This window comes from Petaurus breviceps, unplaced genomic scaffold (genome assembly GCF_028583685.1).
Source record: "Petaurus breviceps papuanus isolate PSGF00001 unplaced genomic scaffold, PetGlider_PUasm1.0 229, whole genome shotgun sequence".
NCBI classification, from domain to species: Eukaryota; Metazoa; Chordata; class Mammalia; order Diprotodontia; family Petauridae; genus Petaurus; species Petaurus breviceps.
Genome location: NW_027185903.1, coordinates 3778707 through 3801819, shown reverse-complemented (window position 1 = coordinate 3801819; position 23113 = coordinate 3778707). Strand labels below are relative to the sequence as shown.

The 23113-nt window shown below is 36.1% G+C and overlaps 1 protein-coding gene across 1 annotated transcript in view; it reads left to right on the top strand.

Annotated features, from left to right (window-relative positions):
* Window positions 1-18563, top strand: part of STARD4 (StAR related lipid transfer domain containing 4) — a 28325-nt gene extending 9762 nt beyond the window's left edge. Inside the window, exons 2-6 of the mRNA XM_069096102.1 lie at window positions 502-615; window positions 7458-7507; window positions 10834-10960; window positions 11761-11875; window positions 13014-18563. Coding sequence (XP_068952203.1) covers window positions 511-615; window positions 7458-7507; window positions 10834-10960; window positions 11761-11875; window positions 13014-13240 — 624 coding nt within the window. The 5' untranslated portion in view covers window positions 502-510 and the 3' untranslated portion in view covers window positions 13241-18563. The remainder of the gene's footprint in view (window positions 1-501; window positions 616-7457; window positions 7508-10833; window positions 10961-11760; window positions 11876-13013) is intronic.
* The last annotated feature ends 4550 nt before the right edge of the window (window positions 18564-23113 follow it).

The following is a 23113-nucleotide window of genomic DNA, read 5'->3' as shown; positions in this document are numbered from 1 at the left end:
TCATGATGCACATGCTCCACAACTATAGCTTAAGTACCTGGGGAATTTTGCCATTAGAGAGAAATATTTTTAAGGCAATAAGGGTATTTAGATTACTAAAGGCATGATGTTTTTCCAGATGTGATCTAACCCAATCTCTTCCTGTTCAGTTCTGGGGCTAAATAATTGTCCAACTGTATGTCACCCCCCCCCCCCAAGATGTTTGTAAAGATGAGTGGCCTTTTTAGCTGTATTTAAAATTATGGGCAATAGAACTTTGCTTAAAAAATGTTTTCCAAGGCACAAGTCTTTAAATAGAGGGTTTGTGTGTATATGTATGTAAGTGCATTTTCTTTAAGTGATCTACAACTTATTCTTTTCCATAGATTCTTGTTTTAAATGAAAAACAAGGTTGTAATTTAACTTTTCTTACTTTTAATACCTGCTAAAAATGTTTCAATGATTACTTTGATGTGTTGATAGATCCCCAAATTTCATGATTAATCTTAATTTTTAAAACAGGAAAAAGAAATGGAGCCCTTGACTGATGCTACTTTCCTAGCAACTAAAATTAAAAACACACTGTGCCAGTACCATAGACTTGAAGACGATAAGTGGAGAATTGTTAAGAAAACGGTAAATTTTTTATACTTGCTATCTATAATGATTTTTTAATTCCTTCTTTGATGGAAATTCATGATGTCCCAGAAGTCTTAGTGTCCCAAAAGCTTAATTTTAGGCTACCAAAGCTTAAAACTACACTAAGACTTTTGGTACACGCCATATTGTAAAGTGTGACTATTCATGTATTGTGGTTCACACAAGTTAGATTGTTGATCATTAGGCCTAGATTTTCACAAAATAATGCTTACTGCATTAACATTTTAGAACCTCTTTTTTTGTCTTCTTTTTTTTTGCAGGGGGGAAGGCAGGGCAATTGGGGTTAAGTGACTTGCCCAAGGTCACATGGCTAGTAAGTGTTGAGTGTCTGAGGCCAAATTTGAACTCAGGTACTCCTGATTCCAGGGCTGATGCTCTATTCACTGCACCACCTAGCTTCCCCCCAGAACCCTTTTGCTATGCTGAAGGATAACAGCTGGCTCATGATTTAATAGGCAGTATAAGGTTTTGGTATTTTTACTCATAAATATCTTCTTTCAGGAAACTTTAGAAAATCTGCCATAATAATGAACAGTTTCTCCAAAAAGTGCTATCAATCTAATTTAGTTTCTAGCTTCTGATTCACACAATAGGTTGCATATGTATATGTGCTAGGATGAGAGGTCTAAGGGGGAAAGCAGTAAACCAGAACTGAGTCTTGAGAACATTTTGCTTTTGTGCTTGACACTTATTTATTCAGCAAATATGTATTGAACAATTATTGTGTCCAAGGTACTTTATCTTCATTCTTTTTCCTTGTTTTTCTTTTTGGATGGGGTAATGCAGGGCAATTGGGATTAAGTGGCTTGCCCAAGGTCACGCAGCTAGTAAGTGTTAAGTGTTAGAGGCCAAATTTGAACTGAGGTCTTCCAGACCCCAGGATTGGTACTCTATTCACTGCGCCACCTAGCTGCCCCAATCTTTTTTTTTTTTTTTAAGCAATTGGAGTTAAGTAACTTGTTCAAGGTTACGTGGCCAGTTATTTTGTGTGGGTGTTAAATATCTGAGGCTGGAACCGATCCCCAGTCTCCCGACTCTGGGGCTGGCGCTCTTACTCACTGAACCACCTGGCCACCCCATCTTTTTCTTGGGAAGATAATATCTACCTTAGAAACTAATTATATATTGGGCTTCTTATTTTACTGTGAGAGTCATTATCAATGTGGAAATTATGCACCAGAAACAGTGATTTGAATGAATGTAAAACTAATCTGAGAAAAGTGTATTCCTAGTAGTTTAAGTTTGAGAGGGAAGGTTATTACTATTAATCTTATATTGGTTGATATTCTCATTTGTTAAGTAAGTATTGAGCTGAGGAATAGTCTTATTGAATTTTTAACATAACAACTGTATCATAATGGTTTCTCATCTTGTTGAGATAAGGAAGCTGGATTTTGAGCACTCTATAGGAGATGCAACCAGGATGGTGAAGTAGAGGGAGCATTTCAGTCAAATTATCCCAACATTCCCCTCCAAACAGTTTTAAAATAATGTATCAAGTCAAATTTTGGAGTGACATAGCCAATAAAAGGTCAGGGAGAGACAGTTTTCTAGTACAAGGCTGTTAAGGAGGTAAAAGATCTGTGCCCCAGAGCAGAGGTTATCAGCAACACAAGTGGTAGACCTTGGAGACAGCTGCAGTGGCAGTAACAGCAGTAGAAGCAGTTTTTAAGGGCCCTCACCTTGTAGAGACAGTAAGAGAATTGGACAGCTTGTCAGAGATTATAGGGGAAACCTCCGTTAGCACGGGGTGAATATGGGGCACTGTTTGGCAGCTCCATATTCCATTATCCAATTTTGAGTCATAGTTCCATGGTTGAGAGGGTCACGAGAGAGCAGGGGCCTTGGTTGTAGTTCCAGGTTGGAGAGGAGCGCTGGCACCTGCAGTTGCAAGGAAATAGGGCCCATACCTGTGTAAAGAACAGAGCACAGATGGGGAGAGTAGCGACCATTCCTCTTTCCACGTCATACCACCTTGAAAGCATCAAAAACGTATAGACTTCCACCTTTCCCCTCCTCCCCTGGAAAACATAACAGTAAAAAAGCCCCAAACTTGGCACAGTCATCCCCACTTCACCTACCCCAGGCCCACCTTGGCGACATAAAGTTCATTGTCAAAAAATAAGCTAGAAAATTGAGTAAACAACAAAACATAAAAAGTTACCATAGTGACAAGGAATTTCATGACAGAAACTTGCAAGACAATGATCTGAAAACATTTACAAGCAAAGCTTAAAAGTAATGCAGATTGGACACAAACTAAACAAGAATTCCTGGAAGAGCAAAAGAAAGATTTTTTTTTAAAGAGCAAAAATAATTTTGAACAGAAAAGAAATGAGAGTAATTTAAGAACATTATGAAAAGAGAACTAATAGCTTGGTAAAAGAAGTACAGAACATCACTAAAGAAAAGAACTTAAAAAAAGTAGAATTGTCCAAATGGTAAAAGAAGTACAAAACTTCACAGATGAAAATAATTCCTTATAAAGCAGATTTAGCAAAATGGAAAAAAGCAGTACAAAAGCTCACTGAAGAAAATAATTCCTTAAAAATTAGAATTGGGGGCAGCTAGGTGGCACAGCGAATAGAGTACCAGCCCTGGAGTCAGGAGGACTTGAGGTCAAATCTGGCCTCAGACACTTAACACAAAAAACTAGCTGGGTGATCTTGGGCAATTGCCCTCCAAAAAGCAAAAAAAAAAAAAAATTAAAATTGAGCAAGTGGAAACTCTTGACCCTATTAGACATCAAGAAATAATTAAAGTTCGGTCCTGGCCTCAGACACTTAACACCCACACAAAAAAACTAGCTGTGTAACCTTGGACAAGTTACTTAACTCCAATTGCCCTCCAAAAAAGGCAAAAATAAAATAACTAAAGTCAAAAGAATGAAGAAAAATGAAAGAAAATGTGAAATATTTCATTAGAAGAAAATTAACCTTGAAAATAGATTTAAGAATTATTGAACTACCTGAAAATTATGCTATATATACGTGATGAGCCTACACATCATATTTTAAGACATTATAAGGGAAAACTGCCTGGATATCTGAGAACCAGAGGGCAAGACAGAAATTTAAAAATTCACTGGTTATCTCATGAAAGAGATCCCAAAATGAAAATTCCCAGGAATATTGTAGTAAAATCTCCAAGTTCCTGGGTAAAACTACTTTCTGAAAATATTATCTCCCAGGAGAAAATACCAAAAGCAGCCATTCAGATATCTTGGAGTCACAGTCAGGTCACAAAAAATTTAGCAATTACCATGATAAAGGAGCACAGAGGGCTTGGAATTTTATTTTCTGAAAGGCAAAGGAGATAGAATTACAACCAAATATAACTTACTCTCTTCCTTTAGGGGAAGAAATTAACATTTAATGAAATAGTTTTTCTAGCATTCCTAATAAAAAAAAAATCAGAGATAGCCAGAAAATTTGACATTTAAATACAAGAGAAGCATTAAAAGGTAAATCTGAAAGAGAAATCATATGATTAAATTTAGTCAGAGATTGAACTGTTTACATTCCTATATATGAAGATGGTACATATAACTCCTCTAAGAACTTTAGATGTTGTTAATACATATTAGATGGAGTCTGTTTAGAAAGAGGGTATGGTTATGAATCAAGTATGTCGATGATCTAAAAAAAATGGAGGGGTGAGAAAGAGGGATGTATTGAAGGGGAAAAGAGAAGAAGAATGGGGAAAATTATCTCACACGAAGAGGCACACAAGGGAAAGTTTTTAGAATGGAGAAGAAAATGGGGGGAAGAAGGCAATACTTTAACTTTATTCTTATCTGAAAGGGTTCAAAGAGGGGAGAATTTATATTCATATATACATATATAATATCCATATTTATATGTGTGTATACATAAGTATGTGTATATATACGTAATATATATGTACACACACTTAGTGTGGTATAGAAATCTGTCTTACAGAATAGAGGAGTAGGAGTGGAAGGGGATTAAAGAAAGGGGGAAGGGGAAGAGATAAGAAGGAATATGGATTAAAGGAGGAAGTGGTCAGAAAAATAATTGGGTCAAAGAACAAATTATAGAAACAAATAAATTTCATTAAAGAGAATGACATTAATAAGACAACAAAATTTATAGCATGCAACCAAAGCAGAACTCAGGGGAATATTTTTTTCTCTAAGTACTTACATCAAAGAGAGAAAGAGCTCATGAATGAATTGGGCATACAATTTAAAAAAATGAGAAAAAGAACAAATTAAAAAGTCCTCAATTAAACACCAAAATAGAAACCCTGAAATTTAAGAGAGAAGAAAATTGAAAGATTTTAAAAAATGGAATAAATAAAATTAGAGCTGGTTTCATGGTGTGTGAGGGGAACCCAGTAAATAGATAAAACACTGGTTAATTTGATTAAAACAAGAAGAAACCAAATTACCACTATCAAAAATTAAAAAGGTAGACTATATCACCAAGGAAAAGAAATTAAAGCAATTGTTAGGAGCTATTTTGTACCATTATATGCCATTAAAAATAACAATCTAAGAGAAATGAATATTTACAAAAATACACGTTGCCCAGATTAACAGAAGGATGAAATAGATAAATAACCCTGTTTTAGAAAAAGACTTTGAACAAGCCATAAATGAGGTCCCTGAGAGAAAATTGTCAGGACCTTATGGATTTACAAATGAATTCTACCAGCTGCTTAAAGAAGTTAATTCTAATGCTATATAAACTCTTTGAAAAAATAGGTAAAAGAGTGTCCTACCAAATTCCTTTTAATGTACAAATGTGGTTTTGATACCTGAGATGGAGGTCAAAAACAGAGAAAGAAAACCATGGACTAATTTTTTTCTAACGAATATTGAGGCAAAAATTTTAAATAAAATAGCAGCAAGGAAACTACAGTGATATATCAAATCTCATACACCATGACCAAGTTGGATTTATGCCATGAATGCAGGGCTAGTTCAGTATTAGAAAAACCATCAACATAGTTGACCATGTCAGTAACAAAAAGCAACAAAAATCATGTGACTATATTATAGATGGCAGAAAAGTTTTTTTGGCAAAATACAACCATTCCTACTAAAACCACTTTTAGAAAGCATGTAAATAAATGTAGCTTTTCTTAAAATGATGAGTAGTACCTATCTAAAACCAAGAGCAATCATTTTCCTGCAATGGAGAAACTTTTCCAGTAAGATCAAGGGTGAAGCAAGATTATCCATTATCACCATTATTATGGTAACAATATTGTACTAGAAATAATAGCTATAACAATAAGATAAGAAAAAAAATAATCAGAGTAAGAGTAGACAACAAGGAAACAAAATAAGCACTCTTTTTCAGATAATATGATTGGGAAACCCTTAGGGAATCAAATAAAAAAATAGTTGAAACAATGAACTTCAACAAAGTTACAGGATATAAAATAAACCAACATATAAATTATCAGCATTTCCAGATATTACCAGTAAGTCCCAGCAGGATAAGACAGAAAGAGAAATTTTGTTTAAAATAACTATTGACAGTATAAAATACTTAGGATTCTACCATCAAAAACACATCCATATGAACACAGCTACAAAACACTTTGCACATAAATAAATGCAGATCTAAACAATGGAAGAAATAGTAATTGCTTATGGGGAATCTGAGTCAATATAATAGAAATGATAATTCTACCTAAATTAACTTATTTAGTACCACACCAATCAAACTACCCAAGAATCATTTTACAGATTAAAAAAAAAATTTAATTTGGAAGAACAAAAGATCTTGAAGAATATTAAGGAAATCAGTAAAAAAAATCACGATGGAAGGGTAGTCAAGTATTACCAGATTTCAAACTATATTACAAAGTGGTAATCACTAAAACAATCTGATACTGGCTAAGAAACAGTGGTGGATCAGTGGAATAGATTGTGTACACATTATATAATATTAACAACTACAATGAATACAGAGAAACTTGGAAACATTTGCATGAGCTGATGCATAGTGAAGTAAGCAGAGCCATGGAAATAATACACACAGTTACTACAACATATCGAATGGAAAGAAGCAACAACCACCAAGACACCCCAAAAGTTGAATGTTGCAAAATTACAAAGACCAAGCATGACTCCAAGAAAAGATATAAAAAGACACTTCTTCTCAGGACTTTGGAGGTCGGAGTGTGACAAGCATTGCATATATACATATATATATTTTTTAATGTATTGATTGTTTTTGCTGATTATTTTTCCTGTTCTTCCTCTTTGGGAAAAAAAAGAAAGGCTTTGTTATAGAGCATGGTTCTCTGGGATGGGGAAGGAGGAAGATACAGTGGGGAAAATCAAGGTAATGTAAAAAGATTACATTAATAAAATAATTTTTTAAAAAAGGAAACTTATCTGAAATAATATATAGTTTAAATGGGTGAATATAATACAACTAAAAACATATAATGAAAATTAGACATTATTGCATCAGGTGAATGTGTCATTAGTGTAGAATGAGTGATTTTTTGCACTAACTTGTATAAATCATAACATTAAGCAGAATAATGGTGCCATTACGCTTCACATTGCCTGGTACCTCCTAATGGTATGATAATACTTTATTGGGATGCTATAATTTAGGTAATATTTGAAGAACTTTAATAGGGTAGAACAATTTCAAATTCAACTCATTTGATAGAAAGCAAAATATAGACAGTTTTATATTTCTCATTGAGGATTTCCTTATATTTTAAAGTGGATATGGCTATGAGGGGATAGAAAATATTAAGCGACTGATTTCAGTGGCTCAAATGATGTTTACAGTATTACAATGTCCTGTTTTGATTTTTTTCAGAAAGATGTAACAGTTTGGCGAAAACCATCAGATGAATTTAGTGGATATCTGTAAGTTTATCTTCTAAAGGTAGTTTTTAATCTTAAGCTTCACATACATATATGATCACTGAATTTGTATTGGACAAGAAGTGTTAGCCTTTTGGTTTTTAGGGCTATTTTTAAAAATTAAAATAGTTCATACTACTGAATGAAGATGCTGTAGTAGAATTTGCACACTTAAGGTCCCTCCTGCTATCCCAAAAAACGTTAGAATGCACCCTGACACTCTGGATTACAATGTCCAAGACTGACCAGAATCACTAGATGTATGAGATGGACAGGGTCCATGACAAGGTCAGGGAAAGCTAGAAGTGGATGAATTGTTAGAAAGCAAAATGCTTTTGTAACGAGATAGAGTGGGGGAAAGTTAATCCTCATTTTCTGAGAAAACTCCTGAAACAATGAATGACACATATTTGAAGAAAGAGCAGTAGAATTCTTCGACTTCCTTCCTTAATAGCTTTCCCTATTCCTTTTCCCTATGAAGAATAAAGTTAAGTTTATATTTCATTAATGCTCATCCATAAAGTATCACATTAGGACCATTTATTTCAGAAAGTGAAATAGCCTCAGAAGAGGGGCCTACTTCATGATCTTTGCAATATTGGACACTGGTGACCTTGCCCTTTTTGGGATACCCTTAAATTCACAGACTTTGTTGATACTATATGATGATTGCTTACTGACTTTTCCTTATGGCTTCTTTGCTGGCTTCTCATCATCTTTTTCTTTTTTGTAACAGCAAGTACCCTAGCATCCCCAGAATGGCAGCTAGCACAGATTCTTTGATCTGCTTTTCTAAAGGAAAGTAACTCAAAAAGGGTTAACAATCTTACTTTAATCAAACACATATATCAGTTACCTAGTTCAGGGGAAAAAGTCAGCACCCTGAATTTCAGAAAATGCAAACAGGAATTAGAAGCAGACAAAAAATGCAGAGAAAATAACAGTTCAACAGACCAACATACATGGCTTCTAGCTGTATGACCATTACTTACCTATGTAGTTAGTTACCAGATGGAGAAGCACCAGCATCTGGCTGTTCAAAGCCAGGGGGCTGAAGGATTACCCAGAGTCTCATCTGGCTAAATCACACAACTCTTCCCAAAGTGAGCCCCAAAGCAAAATCTCACGTCAGGGTATATATACATCTAGCCTTCTTCAGGGTCAGAAGACATCACAACCTTGTGATGACTCACTGCCTAATCACAAAGTAACAAAAGGTGTGGTGAAAAGCAAGCCTCCCCTAAGCAAACTTCTCTTGTTGGGCTCCAAGTGAGGCCCAGGGCAGGGAAGATCTTCCAATTCCCTAGGCCTATTAAGGGGTGGGGAAGGTCTTCAAATTCCCTTACCATTACATTCTTAAACATAGATATCTGTCAAGGTTCTATCATAAGCTTTTCTGCTTTTCCATTTTTGTCCGCTGGCAATCTTCTCTACTCTTTCAATCATTACCCCCAAATGCCCTCCAAATGTAGGGTTCCTATAAGGTAAAACTTGGCAAGAATTAGTTATCTAAAAGGGAAATGCACTGCTTAAAGGAGATAATGAGTTCTTCCTCAGCAAAGGATGGATGACAAATTGCCCATAATATTGTAGAGGAGATTCAGATTCATTGTGGACTGGATGGCCTCTGAGGTTTCTTTCAACATTGAATTTCTGTGATTCTGAGGTAAATTTTTGGTGAATTTATTTGAAGCAACCTAAGAAATATTTAGTTAAATCCCCTCATTCGACAGATAATTAGTCCCAGAAAAAAATGAATGACTTATTTAAAGTCATAACTGGTACATGAAAGAGCCAGGACTATAATAGGTTATGACAGAATCTTTTGATGTCGCTCTGCTGCTTAAAAACCTACTGTTCCTCATTACTAGTTTGTTATTCAAGGTTCTCCCCATGCTTGCTTCTGCTTGCTTTCTCAGAATTATCTTTCCTCCTTTACACACTTCATTCTACTCAACTAATTATTCCATGAACTTAATTGTCTATCTCAGACTATCTCTGTGCATTTTTAGATGCTGTCCCTGTTATCTGGAGTGAACTCTCTATTTTTCTGCCTCTTAGAAGAATATGTACCTTTTTTTAGGATTAGTTCAGGGTTTAAGTTGGAATTAGTTTAGGATTTAAGTTCATGTTCTCTGCTAAGCCTTCCCTGATTAATCTCCTCAGTCATTAATCCTCCTCAAAAGATTTTATGTTTACATAGTTGCTTCTAAGTAGAAGGTAAATTCTTTTTTTTTTTCCTTTTTGGAGGGCACCTGGGGTTAGGTGACTTACCCAAAGTCACATAGTAGTTTTTGTGTTAAGGGTCTGAGTCCAGATTTGAACTCAGGTCCTCTTGACTCCAGGGCCAGTGCTCTATTCGCTGCACCACCTAGCCGCCCCAGAATGTAAATTCTTTAAGGGCAAAAACTATTTTTTGTCATATTCACAGCACAGTGTCTCTCAGATACGTTGTGTGTGTATACACATATGTGTATAAATGTATTTATAGACATATAGGTATACCTATGTGTATATATGGAGATATATAGATATGTTTGTTGAACTAAGTTAAATTGAAACGAGGTCCTTTGACTTCTTATGCAGTATACATTCCTATACTGCAGTGCCTTATTAAGATAATCATTGTTACTGCTACTTCCCTTGATGATTAATCATGTATTGCCTTATATCTCTTGTGTTTTTGTAGTTAATGTTACTTAACTTTTGTTAGCATCCCTTGTTTCACAAACTTGATTTAATTTTCTTAGAGAAAGGATTGTCTTATATATCCTTGAACCATTCCACCACCCACCCTCCCCATCCCCCCATTAGCATACAGCACTTTGTACATAGTAGGATCTTAACAAATATTTTGTTGATTTAAAATTACTTAATTTGTAGGGATTTTGTTTTACATCCTTTTCCAGCTGTCTGCAGGTCCTAAAACAGAATCTATTAGAGATATCCTTGGCCCAGAGTTTGTTTAAAGTCCAAAGGGAAATAGTATGTTTAGTACCAGTAGGATATTACTGAATGAATGTGCAATAACAATATATATGTGTCCTAACCCCAGAATGGTAGCAGTATGCAAGCTTTTATGCTCTTTGTGATTTAATGAGATTTTCATGGTATTTATGTCAAGATAATACAGTTCAGACAACTGTATGCTACTAGGTCAAGGAAATGAAGGAAGTGTGTAGAACAAAGTTATGAAGTGATATTTTCATGATGTACACCCCGCTCTTAAACTTCTCCTTCAGATTTCCTTTATTCATTCAGAGTCATTTCTGCTTTACAAAAGATAACAGAAATGTTTCTCTAATAACATTTAACATCTATTTCTCTAGTTACAAAGTCCAAGGTGTCATGGAGGATGTTACTAACAACGTTATAGATCATATACGTCCGGGGCCTTGTCGCCTGGATTGGGACAGCTTAATGACTTCCATGGACATTGTTGAGCAGTTTGAAGAGGTAAATCATTTCTCTAAGAAGACATTGAATGTGTTTGCATGTATGGTGCTCTGGGAGTCACAAGTGACATCAGTAAAGACTCGTGGTAGGATCCTGTGCATCCTCTCAAAGAAACCAAAGTCACTGAAGTGAATTTGTAAATAAAATAAACCCATTCGGAATTTGGAGTTTGCTTGCCCATGTCACAAAACCCTTATGACTGGGAACACCATTATCTCTTCTTTTGTAAATAGTGTTACAGTGGGAAGAGAGTGAAACTTAGGAGTCACAGAGCCTGAATTCCACTTGTGTGACCTTAGGAAAGTCACTTCCCTGCTCTGGGCCTAAGTCTTCTTCATCCAAAAAAAAATGTGATAGAAGAAGAGAAGGGCCTTCAAGGTCCCTTCAAGCTCTAGATCTAAGATTCTCCCTCATTTGTAGCATGAACATTCTAAAAGCATAGCCTTCCTCTCCAGGGTCCGTGCATGTATGCAGATGTTCCATTGACAATTAGTCCTTGAAATCAGATCAAAAAACACCTTAACAAGTAGAGAACTGGATGGTCAAGTTTTACAAAGGTGTAATTCCTTATTATACTCGCTCTTTTCGTTTTTCGGGTTTTTTGCTTTTTGGAGGGGGGGAAGGAAGGACGATTGGGGTTAAGTGACTTGCCCAAGCTCACGTGGCTAGTTTTGTGTTAAGTGTCTGAGGTCGGATTTGAACTCAGGTCCTCCTGACTCCAGGGCTGGTACTCTATTCACTGTGCCACTTAGCCACCCCTAGCCAGTCATTTTAGTTCCTTTCTTTCCTTTGTCTTGTAGAATTTCTGTGTGATGCGTTACACTACTGCTGGGCAGCTGTGGAACCTCATTGCGCCAAGAGAGTTTGTTGATTTCTCCTATACAACACAGTATGAAGATGGGCTTTTGTCATGTGGTAATAATCTCAGACCTATATTGCTTTTATGTCTCTTTGGATTAAGTCAGTTATTTATTAAATGGATATTCTTTTCTGTGTTCTCTCTATATTTTATCTGTTTTAATTATTGACGTAATTGATATTAAACAATAATAATTAATAAGATGTGAGTGGCTGTTGAATTGCAATCACTGTTATAAGGCGGTGGCTTTTTTTTTTTTTTGCAGATTTGGGTTTCACAACTCTTAAAGAAAGCAGGGTTCCCTTTACTTAAGTCTCAGAACTACTGGATCTGGGTCATAATAGGAAAATTTGTGGTGGTATATGTAGCTATCTAGTTGGTTTTTTTGTGATTCCAAGCAGTACTTTTCCTTTCAATCTTGGGAAACTGTCCCAAGTGAAATTCTTTGCTTCCTAGAGAGTTTCTTTTGCAGATAAAGTAATAGCTGCTATGTTTACAAAAGTTGGTGTTTGCAGATAAGCATGATCTTAAGTATCTTAGCCAACTTAGATTTTGTATTTTGGGAGTAACCAGAAGTAACTTCTCTGCATCTGGCTTCCGTGGGCAGTCAAGAATTGGCCCAAAGTCCGTGGCTCCCCAGGAGTTTACGGACAATTTCTTTTGCGTTTTGCCACTTAGGTTCTGACTACTGACCTCCCTGGCTTCCTTTAAGTCCAATCTTTTATTAAAGCCTTCCCCAATACCTCTTAATTCTAGTACCTTCCCTTTGTTAGTTATTTCCTATTTATTCTGTACAAAGCTTACTATATTTAGTATGTGTGTGTGTATATATAGAATATAGATTATTTATTATTATATATTAATGATATAATAACATATTTAGTTTATATATATATTTAGGTGATATATTTGTTTGCAGGTTGTCTCCACCATTACATTGTAAGCCCTGTGAGAACAGGGACTGTTCATCTTTTGCCTCTTTTTGTTGCCCAATCCTTAGCACAGTGCTTGGAATACAGCAGGTGCTTAATAAAATGTTCATTGGTTGATGTATCACTAAAATGATTGGTGATTAATTTTCTCAGTATGAAAAATAGGAACAAAACTTAGGTAGGAAATCCTCATATCCTTTGAATATAGTAAGTAGTTCCAAATTATTATTCTTAATAATGTTATTTTAAAATTGTTTTGTAGGTGTAAGTGTCCACTATGAAGAAGTGAGACCAGATTTTGTCCGTGGATATAATCATCCTTGTGGTTGGTTTTGTGTCCCACTTAAAGATAGTCATGATCAAAGTCTTTTGACAGGCTATATTCAGACAGATCTTCGAGGGATGCTTCCTCAGTCTGCAGTAGATACAGCCATGGCTAGCACCCTGGTAAACTTTTTTGGTGACCTCAGAAAAGCCCTGAAGGCCTAACTGAATGTGAAGCAGAATACCATGAACCCATCATCCATTCCTCTTTTCTGTATTATGTTGTAGAAATCTCAGGCTAGGTGAGAACTTTGTTGGTCTGGAGTTTGATGCTTTCTTTTATTCCTAATGCCCATAGAAGGCATTTCAATATTGCTGTAGCAGAGTTGAAACTACTATCTTGTTTAAAAACATAGAAAACTGGATTTCATCTTCTTAAGAGCTAACTAGTGTCTCAAAGTGAATATATACTGGTTGGCTTCTTGGGAATTATAAGAAGCACAAACTTCATGTTAGGATGTTTCTAAAAACTTTTTTTTTTAAATATATACTGCTTGTGTACAAAATAATTTGTTGTAGAGTCTTATGTATATTCAAAATAATTTTCTGATCTTATTGTTAAATTCATGTTTTTAAAATTCTATAATCAGTTGCTTTGAGACTGATTTAGAATGAGGTAAATTAGAGGAAACAGTCATTTCTAAAATTATTTTTCAGAAGGTCTCCTTCACTGCTAATTAATGTGCCAGTTAAGTATTAAAATGAAGAAATGTAAGGGTTTCCCACAACCCACAGTTGATACAAATAATTTAATTTATTAGAATTAAAATGTATATATGTGTCAGTAGCCAGCCATCATTCTTTTATTAAGTACCTAAGGTACACTGACTCGAGACCTCAAATACTTGAGGGTATTTGTAGGTAAACTTGGGCTCTGGCAAAAACTATAACAAAAGATCTGCTTCAGATGTGTGTGTAGCGGTAGACTTTACAGTAATATCCCATGCCAGTGCAGAACATTGGTAATGTGTCACAAAATGTTTACTTGAGAATTGCCTACAAAGAAAGACAAATCAAAGACCTGAACTCCTGTGTTTTATTTTTGGAAATAAAGCACACAGCTTCTTATGGAGCATTCTCATTGTGAATAGTAATGCAATTATAGCATAACTTAAGCCATAGCTAAAACAAATGCTTTCCTGGTGGTTATCTGCACAGCTGTGAAAAGTCATGATGACGTGAATGACCCAAATAGGGAAGTGTTCCAGTTCTACAGATGTAATCAGGTAAGGGGCTTCTTCTAGGTGATTTACTGTTGTACAAAAAAAAACTGTGAGAAAGGGATGATGGTTTAAATGTGAAATGTAGAGAATATAGGGGCAGTAACATGATGCATATGAATGTGTGTATATTTATATATACACATATACTTGCATATATAAAAAATATAACATTTTAGAATAGAGACTGCTCCTTCTATCTATGATGGTGGACTAAAGGATATTTAATTTCTGAAAACATCTTGGGTCATCCACAGCTCAGTGATTCAAGCCATGGAAGTATTAAGTAATTAATATGTCTGGACTCTTAATATGCATTTTTTTCCTCTTTGTAAAAAAAATGAACAAACTATAGCTGCTATTTGATTAAGACTATGTAAAGAATAGCAAAGGAAAAATATGTGTTAGCATTGTATTGTCAGATTCTTCTTCTTGCTTCTCCTCCCTTCACACTATGATTCAAGAACTGATGACTTCTAACCTTTCAAGGGGAAGAGATTTCCATTGATTAATTATAACTTAAAAGTCTACTGCTGCCTGAATAGATTGATCTACTCATTTTCAGATATACCAGTGTCTGTTCTGCTGTCATTAATTCATATTTCTGGGATCCAGAATGATAAATAATTACTGCTTCATCCTAGGCTAATGCTATTGCCCCCATAAAATTCTTCATGGAGATACTGAATCATTGGTGGGTTGAAAAACAGTTCTTGCATTACTTAAAAAGTCTGATTTGGCTTTAGAATTGCATGTTAGTTCATCTGGGCAGCCTGCTTTAAAAATATGACTGTCAAGTAAACCAAAGATGGCATAAACACTACTGTAGACCATGGGTTGTAAAACTTAAGAAAACAAGCCAAAGAGGTGTACCTTAGAGCAAGTGAATATTTAAACATAAGAATTTTGTGTTGATAATGTATTGAAGTTTCAGACGTTGGTGACAGAGTCACTGTTAATATATAAGATTGTGACTGATTTAGTATAATATTGATTGATTAGTGAATACACTAATTCTTCATTCTAGGAAGTGAAGTAGCAAATATTTTGAAATTTGTATTTTTCTATAGAAGTATTCCAATCTTATGTTGGGCTAATGTTAGTTAAATGGGACTTTGGAACTTTCTAGGAAGTGGGTTATTAACTGCTATCAATAAAAAGGGAATTATTTTTATGAGAAAATATCTTCCTTTGGGGAATGATTAGATTTTGATACTGGTGATTAAATAAAAATACACACATATATAAGATGTGTTTTTAACATATGTATATGGACACCTATATGTGTATGTATGTATATATACACACCTTGAGATATGCAGTTTTCTGCTATTTGTAAGCAGTTTATGTCTTAGAAACACATCTTAATGAAATTATGGGTTCAGTACTGTTGATAAAATACATGGCATCTGTGACTTACTTTTGTAAAATGTTTTGTACAGGGCACAATTATTTAACATAGGTGACATTTTGATATTTTTCAGTTTCTTGTGAAAATTGATGCTATCCTGGGGTAAATAGCATTTTCAGTATGCAGTGTTATCCTAGTATCATACTTTGCCATCATAGAAATTGTGAACATTAATAATGTTGGAAAACTATCAGCATAATGGGTCATATAAATAAGAAAACCAACAAAAAGCATATGATTTACCTCAATTGAAAAAGCCTTTAACAAAATACAACAGGGGCGGCCAGGTAGCACAGCAAGTAAGAGCACCGGCTCCAGTGTTGGGACGACCTGGAGATCGAATCCCGGGCTCAGACACTCAGCACCACACCCAGAAATAACTGGCCGTGTAACCTTGAGCAAGTTACTTAACCCTGATTGTTTAAAAAAACAAAACAAAACAAAACAAAATACAACACCCATTCCTGTTAAAAAAAAAAAAAAACAACTAGAGAGCATAGGAATAAATGAAGCTTTCTTTTAAGTGAGAAGTAATGTCTCTCAAAAACCATCAGCAAGCATTATCTGTAATGGGGATAAGCTGGAAGCCTTCCTAGCAAGCTCAAGAGAGAAGCAAGAATGTCCATTATCATCACTATTATTCAGTATTGTACTAGAAATGCAAGCTATAGCTATAAGAGAAGAAAAAGAAAGGAATTAAAATAGGCAAATGAAGGAAACAAACTATCACTGCAGATGATGTGATATACTTAGATGTTATATGATGTTATACCTAGAGAATCATCCAAAGAAAACTAGTTGAAATAATTAACAACTTCATCAGAGTTGCAACATATAAAATAAACCTTCATAAACCATCAGCATTTCTATATATTACGAACAAAGTCCACAACAAAATATAGAAAGGGAAATCCCATTTAAAATAGCTATAGAAAATAGGAAATACTTGGGAGTCTACCTGTCAAGACAAACCTAGGAACTGTATGAACACAATTACAAAACACATCACACAAATAAAAGTCAGATCTAAACAACAGGAAATATATTAATTGTTCATGGGTAGGCTGAGCCAATATAATAAAAATGATAAATCCACCTACTTGTTCAGTGCCATATCAAGCTATTAAAAAGTTACGTGAATAATTATTATTATGTAATACTAAAGTGGCCTAGGTGTACCAGATCTCAAACTTCATTATAAAGTGGCAGTCATCAAAACGGTATGATAGTTGCTAAAGAAACAAGAGTGGTGGGTCACTGGAATATATTAGGTATACAATATGTAGCAATTAATGACCACAGTACTGTAGTGTTTGATAAACCCAAAGACCCAAGCTTTGGGGACAAAAGCAAATTACTTGGCAAAAACTGCTAGAAAAATAGGAAAACGATATGGCAGAAACTAGGTATAGAGCAACATCCTACATTGATACGCCAAAATGAGGTCAAAATGGGTACATGATTTAGACATAAGTGGTGATAAACCATAAACAAATTAGGAGAGCATGAAATAGTTTACATGTCAGGTGCATGTATAGGGGAAGAATTTAGGACCAAACAAGATAGAGCATTTTGGAAATGTAAAACGGATAATTTTGATTATATTAAAAAAAAGTTTTTGCATAAATAAAATCAATGGAACCAAAATTAGAAGGAAAGCAGAAAGCAGGGAAAATGTTTACTTCCAAGTATCCCTGATAAGAGCCTTACTCCTCAAAAACAGAGAACTAAGTCAAATTTATAATGTAAGTCATTCCCCAAATGATAAATGGTCAAAGTATGAAAAGCAGTTTTCCGACAAGTCAAAACCATGTGTAGTCAGATGAAGAAATACTCTTAAAAGACACTTAATTAGAGAAATGCAAATTAAATCAATTCTGAAGCACCACCTCACACTGGTCATTTGCTAATGTGACAGGGAAGATGATAAATGTCGGAGGGGATGTGGGGAAACTGAGGCACGACTGCACTCTTGGAGTTGTAAATTGATGCAACCATTCTGGAGAGCAGTTTGGAACTGCTGAAGTGCTATAAAGCCGGGCATACTCTTTGATCCAGCAATATAATTGCTAGGTCTGTATCCCAAAGTGATTTCAAAACATGGAACCTCTTTGTTCAAAAATAAAGAAGTCCTTTTGTAGTGGCTAAAAATTGGGAATTGAGGAGATACCCATCAATTGGGGAATGGCTGAACACATAGTGGTATTTAATTGTAATCGAATATTACTATGCCATGAGAAATGATGAGCAGGGTTATTTCAGAAAAACCTAGAAAGACTTACATGAATTGATAATGGAGTGAAGTGAGCAGAACCAGGAGAACATTGTACACAGTAATAGTAATATTTTTTTCTTTTTTTTTGGAGGGCAGTTGGGGTTAAGTGACTTGCCCAAGGTGACAGGACTAGTAAGTGTTAAGTGTCTGAGGCTGGATTTGAACTCAGGTCCTCCTGACGCCAGTGTCGGTGCTCTATTCACTGTGCCACCTAGCCGCCCCAAGTAATAGCAATATTTTGTGATGAATACTGTGAATGACTTAGCTGTTGTCAGCAATACAATGATCCAAGACAATCCCAAAAGACTCAAGAAAAATGCTGTCTGCTTCCAGAAAGAACTGATGGCATCTGAATACAGACTGAAGCATATTATTTTTCACTTTCTTTCTGTTCAAGTTTTCTTATGCAAAATGACTTAATATAGAAATGTTTTATATGATTGCACTTGTATAACCTATATCAAATTGCTTAGCCTCTCAGGGAGGGGACAGGGAAGGGATAGACTTTGGAACTAAAAGAAAGATTGTTAAAAATTGTTTTTACTTGTGATTGGAGAAAAAAATAAAATATTTTAAAATGTTTGGAAAGTGTTTTGTCCTCGTCTGTAACACGTGAATGTGAAGACTTTTTAAACTCCCTATCTCACAGGATTTGGGGGAGAATTTAGACTTTAAAGTGCTACATAAATAAGAGGTATTTAAAGTTTAAATATCTTTGTACCAGATCCATCAATTTTAATACTTAAACATAATATTTCTTTTCACTGAATAACATTTCCTCCACACAGGTTGAATTAACTCACCAGAAGCACAAAATTTATAATTGAAGTAGGGATTGCAGCTTCAGTAAAGAAGATAAGATAATGTAATTAATTAGTTATGCATTCACTCTTTATAGTACTCACTAATGCAGGTAGAAACTTTATAGTTCCATCAAAAGGAAACTAAAGCTTGTTGTATCAGTGTTAAAACAATTTGTTGTTTCACTTATAATTTTTTTTCATTCTTCAAATGCTTTATTAACTTCTGATTTACATCATTCATTTCTGCCAGATTTTGAGTTACAAATTTTCTCTGTTTTTCCCCTACTCACCGCCCCAAAATAGTAGTCCCACAGGATATCCCCTTCTCCAATCTGATCTCTCCCATATCTTCTCCCATACCCCCTTCGACTTTTCCAGTAGGGCATGGTAGATCTCTATGCCCCAGTGCCTGCATATCTTATTTCCCAATAATAGTATGTATGTATGTATGTATATATATATATATATATATATATATATATATATATTTAACATTTGATTTTGAAACTTTGAATTCCAGATTCATTCCCTTCCTCCCTTGTCACCCCCCCTTACTGGGAAGATAAGCAGTTCAGTATAGGTTATACATGTGTAGCTAATGAAAAACATTTACATAGTAGATATATTGTAAAAGACTGACTATATTTCCCTCCCCTCTATCCCACCTACCACTTGTTCTATTCTCTACTTTGATCCCATCCCTTTTCAAAAGTGGGTGCGTCCAACTTCCCTCCCCCCCAGCCTGCTCTCCCATCATCCCCCCTCTCATCTCCTTCCCCCCTACTCTCCTGGAGGGTGAGACACCCTATTTAGTGTGTATGTCATTTCCTCCCCGAGCCAAATTCAATGAGAATTTTGCCTTCCTATTCCCCTCCCTTGTAACCATTTTCCCTTGCCTCTTCTATATGAGATAGTTTACCCCATTCTGTCTCTCACCATCTCCTCTCATTATAATCCTCTCTGACCTCTTAATTGTACCTTTAAAGTATCTTCACTTCCTATTAAATTGGTCCTGTGCCCTCTATCTATGTATACCTGTAAACATACATACACTGTAGCAGGAAGCACCCAGCATCCCCAGGGTGGCTGCCAACACAGGTTCTTAGATCTGCTTCCCTAAAGGAAAGCAATTCAAAATGGGTTAACAAGCTTACTTTAATCAATCAAACATGTATCATTTACCTTGTTCAGGGGAAAAAGTCAGCACCTCGAACTTCAGAGTATACAGACTATAAGTTACAAGAAAACAAAAACATATCAAGCAGACAGGCCTCCAAACTGTACAACCATTACATATATCCATACCAAATCACAGTTACCAGAGAGGGAAGTATCAACATCTGGGTTTTCAAAGCCAGGGGGGTCGATGGCTGCCCAGAGTCTCATCTGGTCAAATCACACAACACTTCTCAAAGTGAGCCCCAAAGCAAAGCCTCACATCAGGGCTTATATAGCCTCCTGGGTCAGAGAATGTAACAACCTTCTTGACCCACTGCCCAATCACAAAGTATCTCCTGAGAAACAAGCCTCCCACCACAGGCTCCAGGAGCACTTAAGCCTAGGGTCAGGGAAAATCTTAAAAATTTGCATTCCTATTACATACACACATTCACATGTGTATTCATACACCCGTGTACCCTCCGATATATATATATATTCCCTTCAACTATTTTCATACTGAGAAAAGTTTCATCAGTTACAATTATAATTTTTCCATGTAGGAATGTTAATAGTTCAACTTTGATAACTTCCTTATGATTTCTTTTCCCTGTTTACTTTCTCATGCTTCTCTTGTATCTGAATGTCAGATTTTCTGTTTAACTCTGATTTTTTCATCAAGAATGCTTAAAAGTCCTCTATTCCACTGAATGACCATATTTTCCCCTGAAACATGATACTCAGTTTTGCTGGGTAGGTGATTCTTGGTTTTAATCCCAGCTCCTTTGCCCTCCAGAATATCATATTCCAAGCCCTTCTGTCCCTCAGTGTAGAAGCTGCCAGATCCTGGGTTATCCTGATTGCGTTTCCACAATATTCAAATTGTTTCTTCCTGGCTGCTTGTAATATCCTCTCCTTGATCTGGGAATTTCAGAACCTGGCTATAATATTCGTAGGAGTTTTCTTTTTGGGATCTTTTCCAGGAGGTGATTGGTGGATTCTTTCAATCTCTATTTTGCCCTCTGGTTCTAAAACATCAGGGCATTTTTCCTTGAGAATTTCTGGAGGATGATTTCTAGGTTCTTTCTTTGATCATGGCTTTCAGGTAGACCAATAATTTTTAAATTATCTCTCCTGGATCTATTTTCCAGGTCAGTGGTTTTTCCAGTGAGATATTTCACATGGCCTTCTATTCTTTCATTTGTTTGGATCTGTTTAACAGCATCTTGATTTCTCATAAAGTCATTAGCTTCCATTTGCTCCAATCTAATTCTGAAGCAATGATTCTCCTCAGTGAGCTTTTGAGATTCTTTTTCCATCTGGCAAATTTGGCTTTTTAAGACATTTTTCTCCTCATTGCCTCTTTGAGACTCTTTTGCCATTTGAGTTAGTCTGTTTTTTAAGGTGTTATTTTCCTCAGTCAGGCTGACTCTCATTTCCTAATTTTCTTGCATCATTCTCATTTCTCTTCCCAATTTTTCCTCCACTTTTCTTATCTGCTTCTTAAGGTCCTCTATGGCCTATAACTAGCTTGTATTTTCCTTTGAAGCTTTTGGTGCAGGAGTTCTGAATTCACTGTCTTCCTCCTGTTCCATGCTTTGCTCCTTTTTGTCCCCCAAATAGGAGTCTAATGTTGGATACCTCTGTTTGCTTTGCTTCCTTTGCCTGGTCATGTTGCCACTCAATTACTGGACTTTTGGGCTTTTTGCCACAGTAGAACTCTGCCACCAGACAGGGGAGCTTTTGTCCCAAACGCTGGGTTTTCTCAGTTGCCAGAGGTATTAGATGGGTGCCCTCCCTGAAGCCTCTACATACTCTGGCAAGCTGGTCACACACCCCAGGACATCCACCCTGGACCACAATCCAGATCCAAGCAGGTTAAACCAAGAGCGATTACCTCTCAGACTAGTGCTTGGTCCCCCTATACTCTGAAGGCCAGGAGCTGAAGCTGCCATGTGGCAGAGGCTGTACTGCAGCCCTCAGCGCCTTCTCACCCCGGGGGCAAAAGCCAATGCACTCCCAACTACTGGGTCCCTAAGTCCAGACTGCACTGACCTTTCACTTTGTCCTTAGCATCTATGTGTTGATAATTCTGGAAATAGCCACAGCTGCTGGTAACCTGGAGTCCCTCCAGCATTCGGCTGCTCAGACCCGCCCTGGGGCTAAAACCTCATCATGGAGCTGGGCTGGGTCCCAGAGCTCTGTGCTAGCCGATTCCTGCCGGCCTGCCGGGCTGTCCTCAGCGGGAGGTTAGCTTCTCTGTGTCATTTTGTGGGTTCTGCAGCTCCAAAGTTTGTTCAGAGTCCCCTTTTACATGGATTGGAAGTGGTGAGAGCTGGAGCCACACAGAGGTCCTGTTTCTACTCTGCCATCTTGTTTCCACCCCTCAATGATAAATTTTTACATTTATAATACAAGCAAAAATTGTTCAGTTGTTCAATTGAGGGAATAGTGTTCTATAGAGCAAATTTTGAGAAATCTTCATAGACCTGGGCTCTTTGCCTAGGGCTACTGCAGATGCACCCACATGTATTTTTATTTTTTTATATTTACCAAACTAATCTTTACTGATTATAGCTGTACCATGTAATAACTCAATGTGTTAAGTCATAATCATTTATAAGCAATTGAAGGTTTTGGTAGCCTATCATATCATTTACACTCACCAAACATAGGATTTCCAGTAAAGCATGGACGTAGTATACTGTCCCTACCCTCAGCAAGACCTGTCTAAAAATATTTTCCCCTCCATCTACCCTTAGCCTTGCTAAAACCAAAGTAGGCATAAGTTTTAAGTGAAAAGCCATTCTCTTATACAGCAAAAGTAAGTCCAACTTTAACATTACATTTCCTCATTTGATCATCAAGAACTCTGCAATATAAGGGAAGGCATTTCCATTTTACTGATGAGAAAAAAAATCTAGAGAGAAATTTATTCATGTTCTTACTGCTGCTCAATGGCAGACTAGAAACCAGATAGGAGATCTTAAATGTAGTGGGAGCTTAATGTAAAGAGGAGACTCACATGGAATGAAGAGGAGTTTTTGTTTTTGTTTTGTTTTGTTTTTTGCCTTTTGAAGGGCAATTGGGGTTAAGTAACTTGACCAAGATTACATGGCTAGTTTGTGTGTGTGTGTGTGTGTGTGTGTGTGTGTGTGTGTGTGTGTGTGT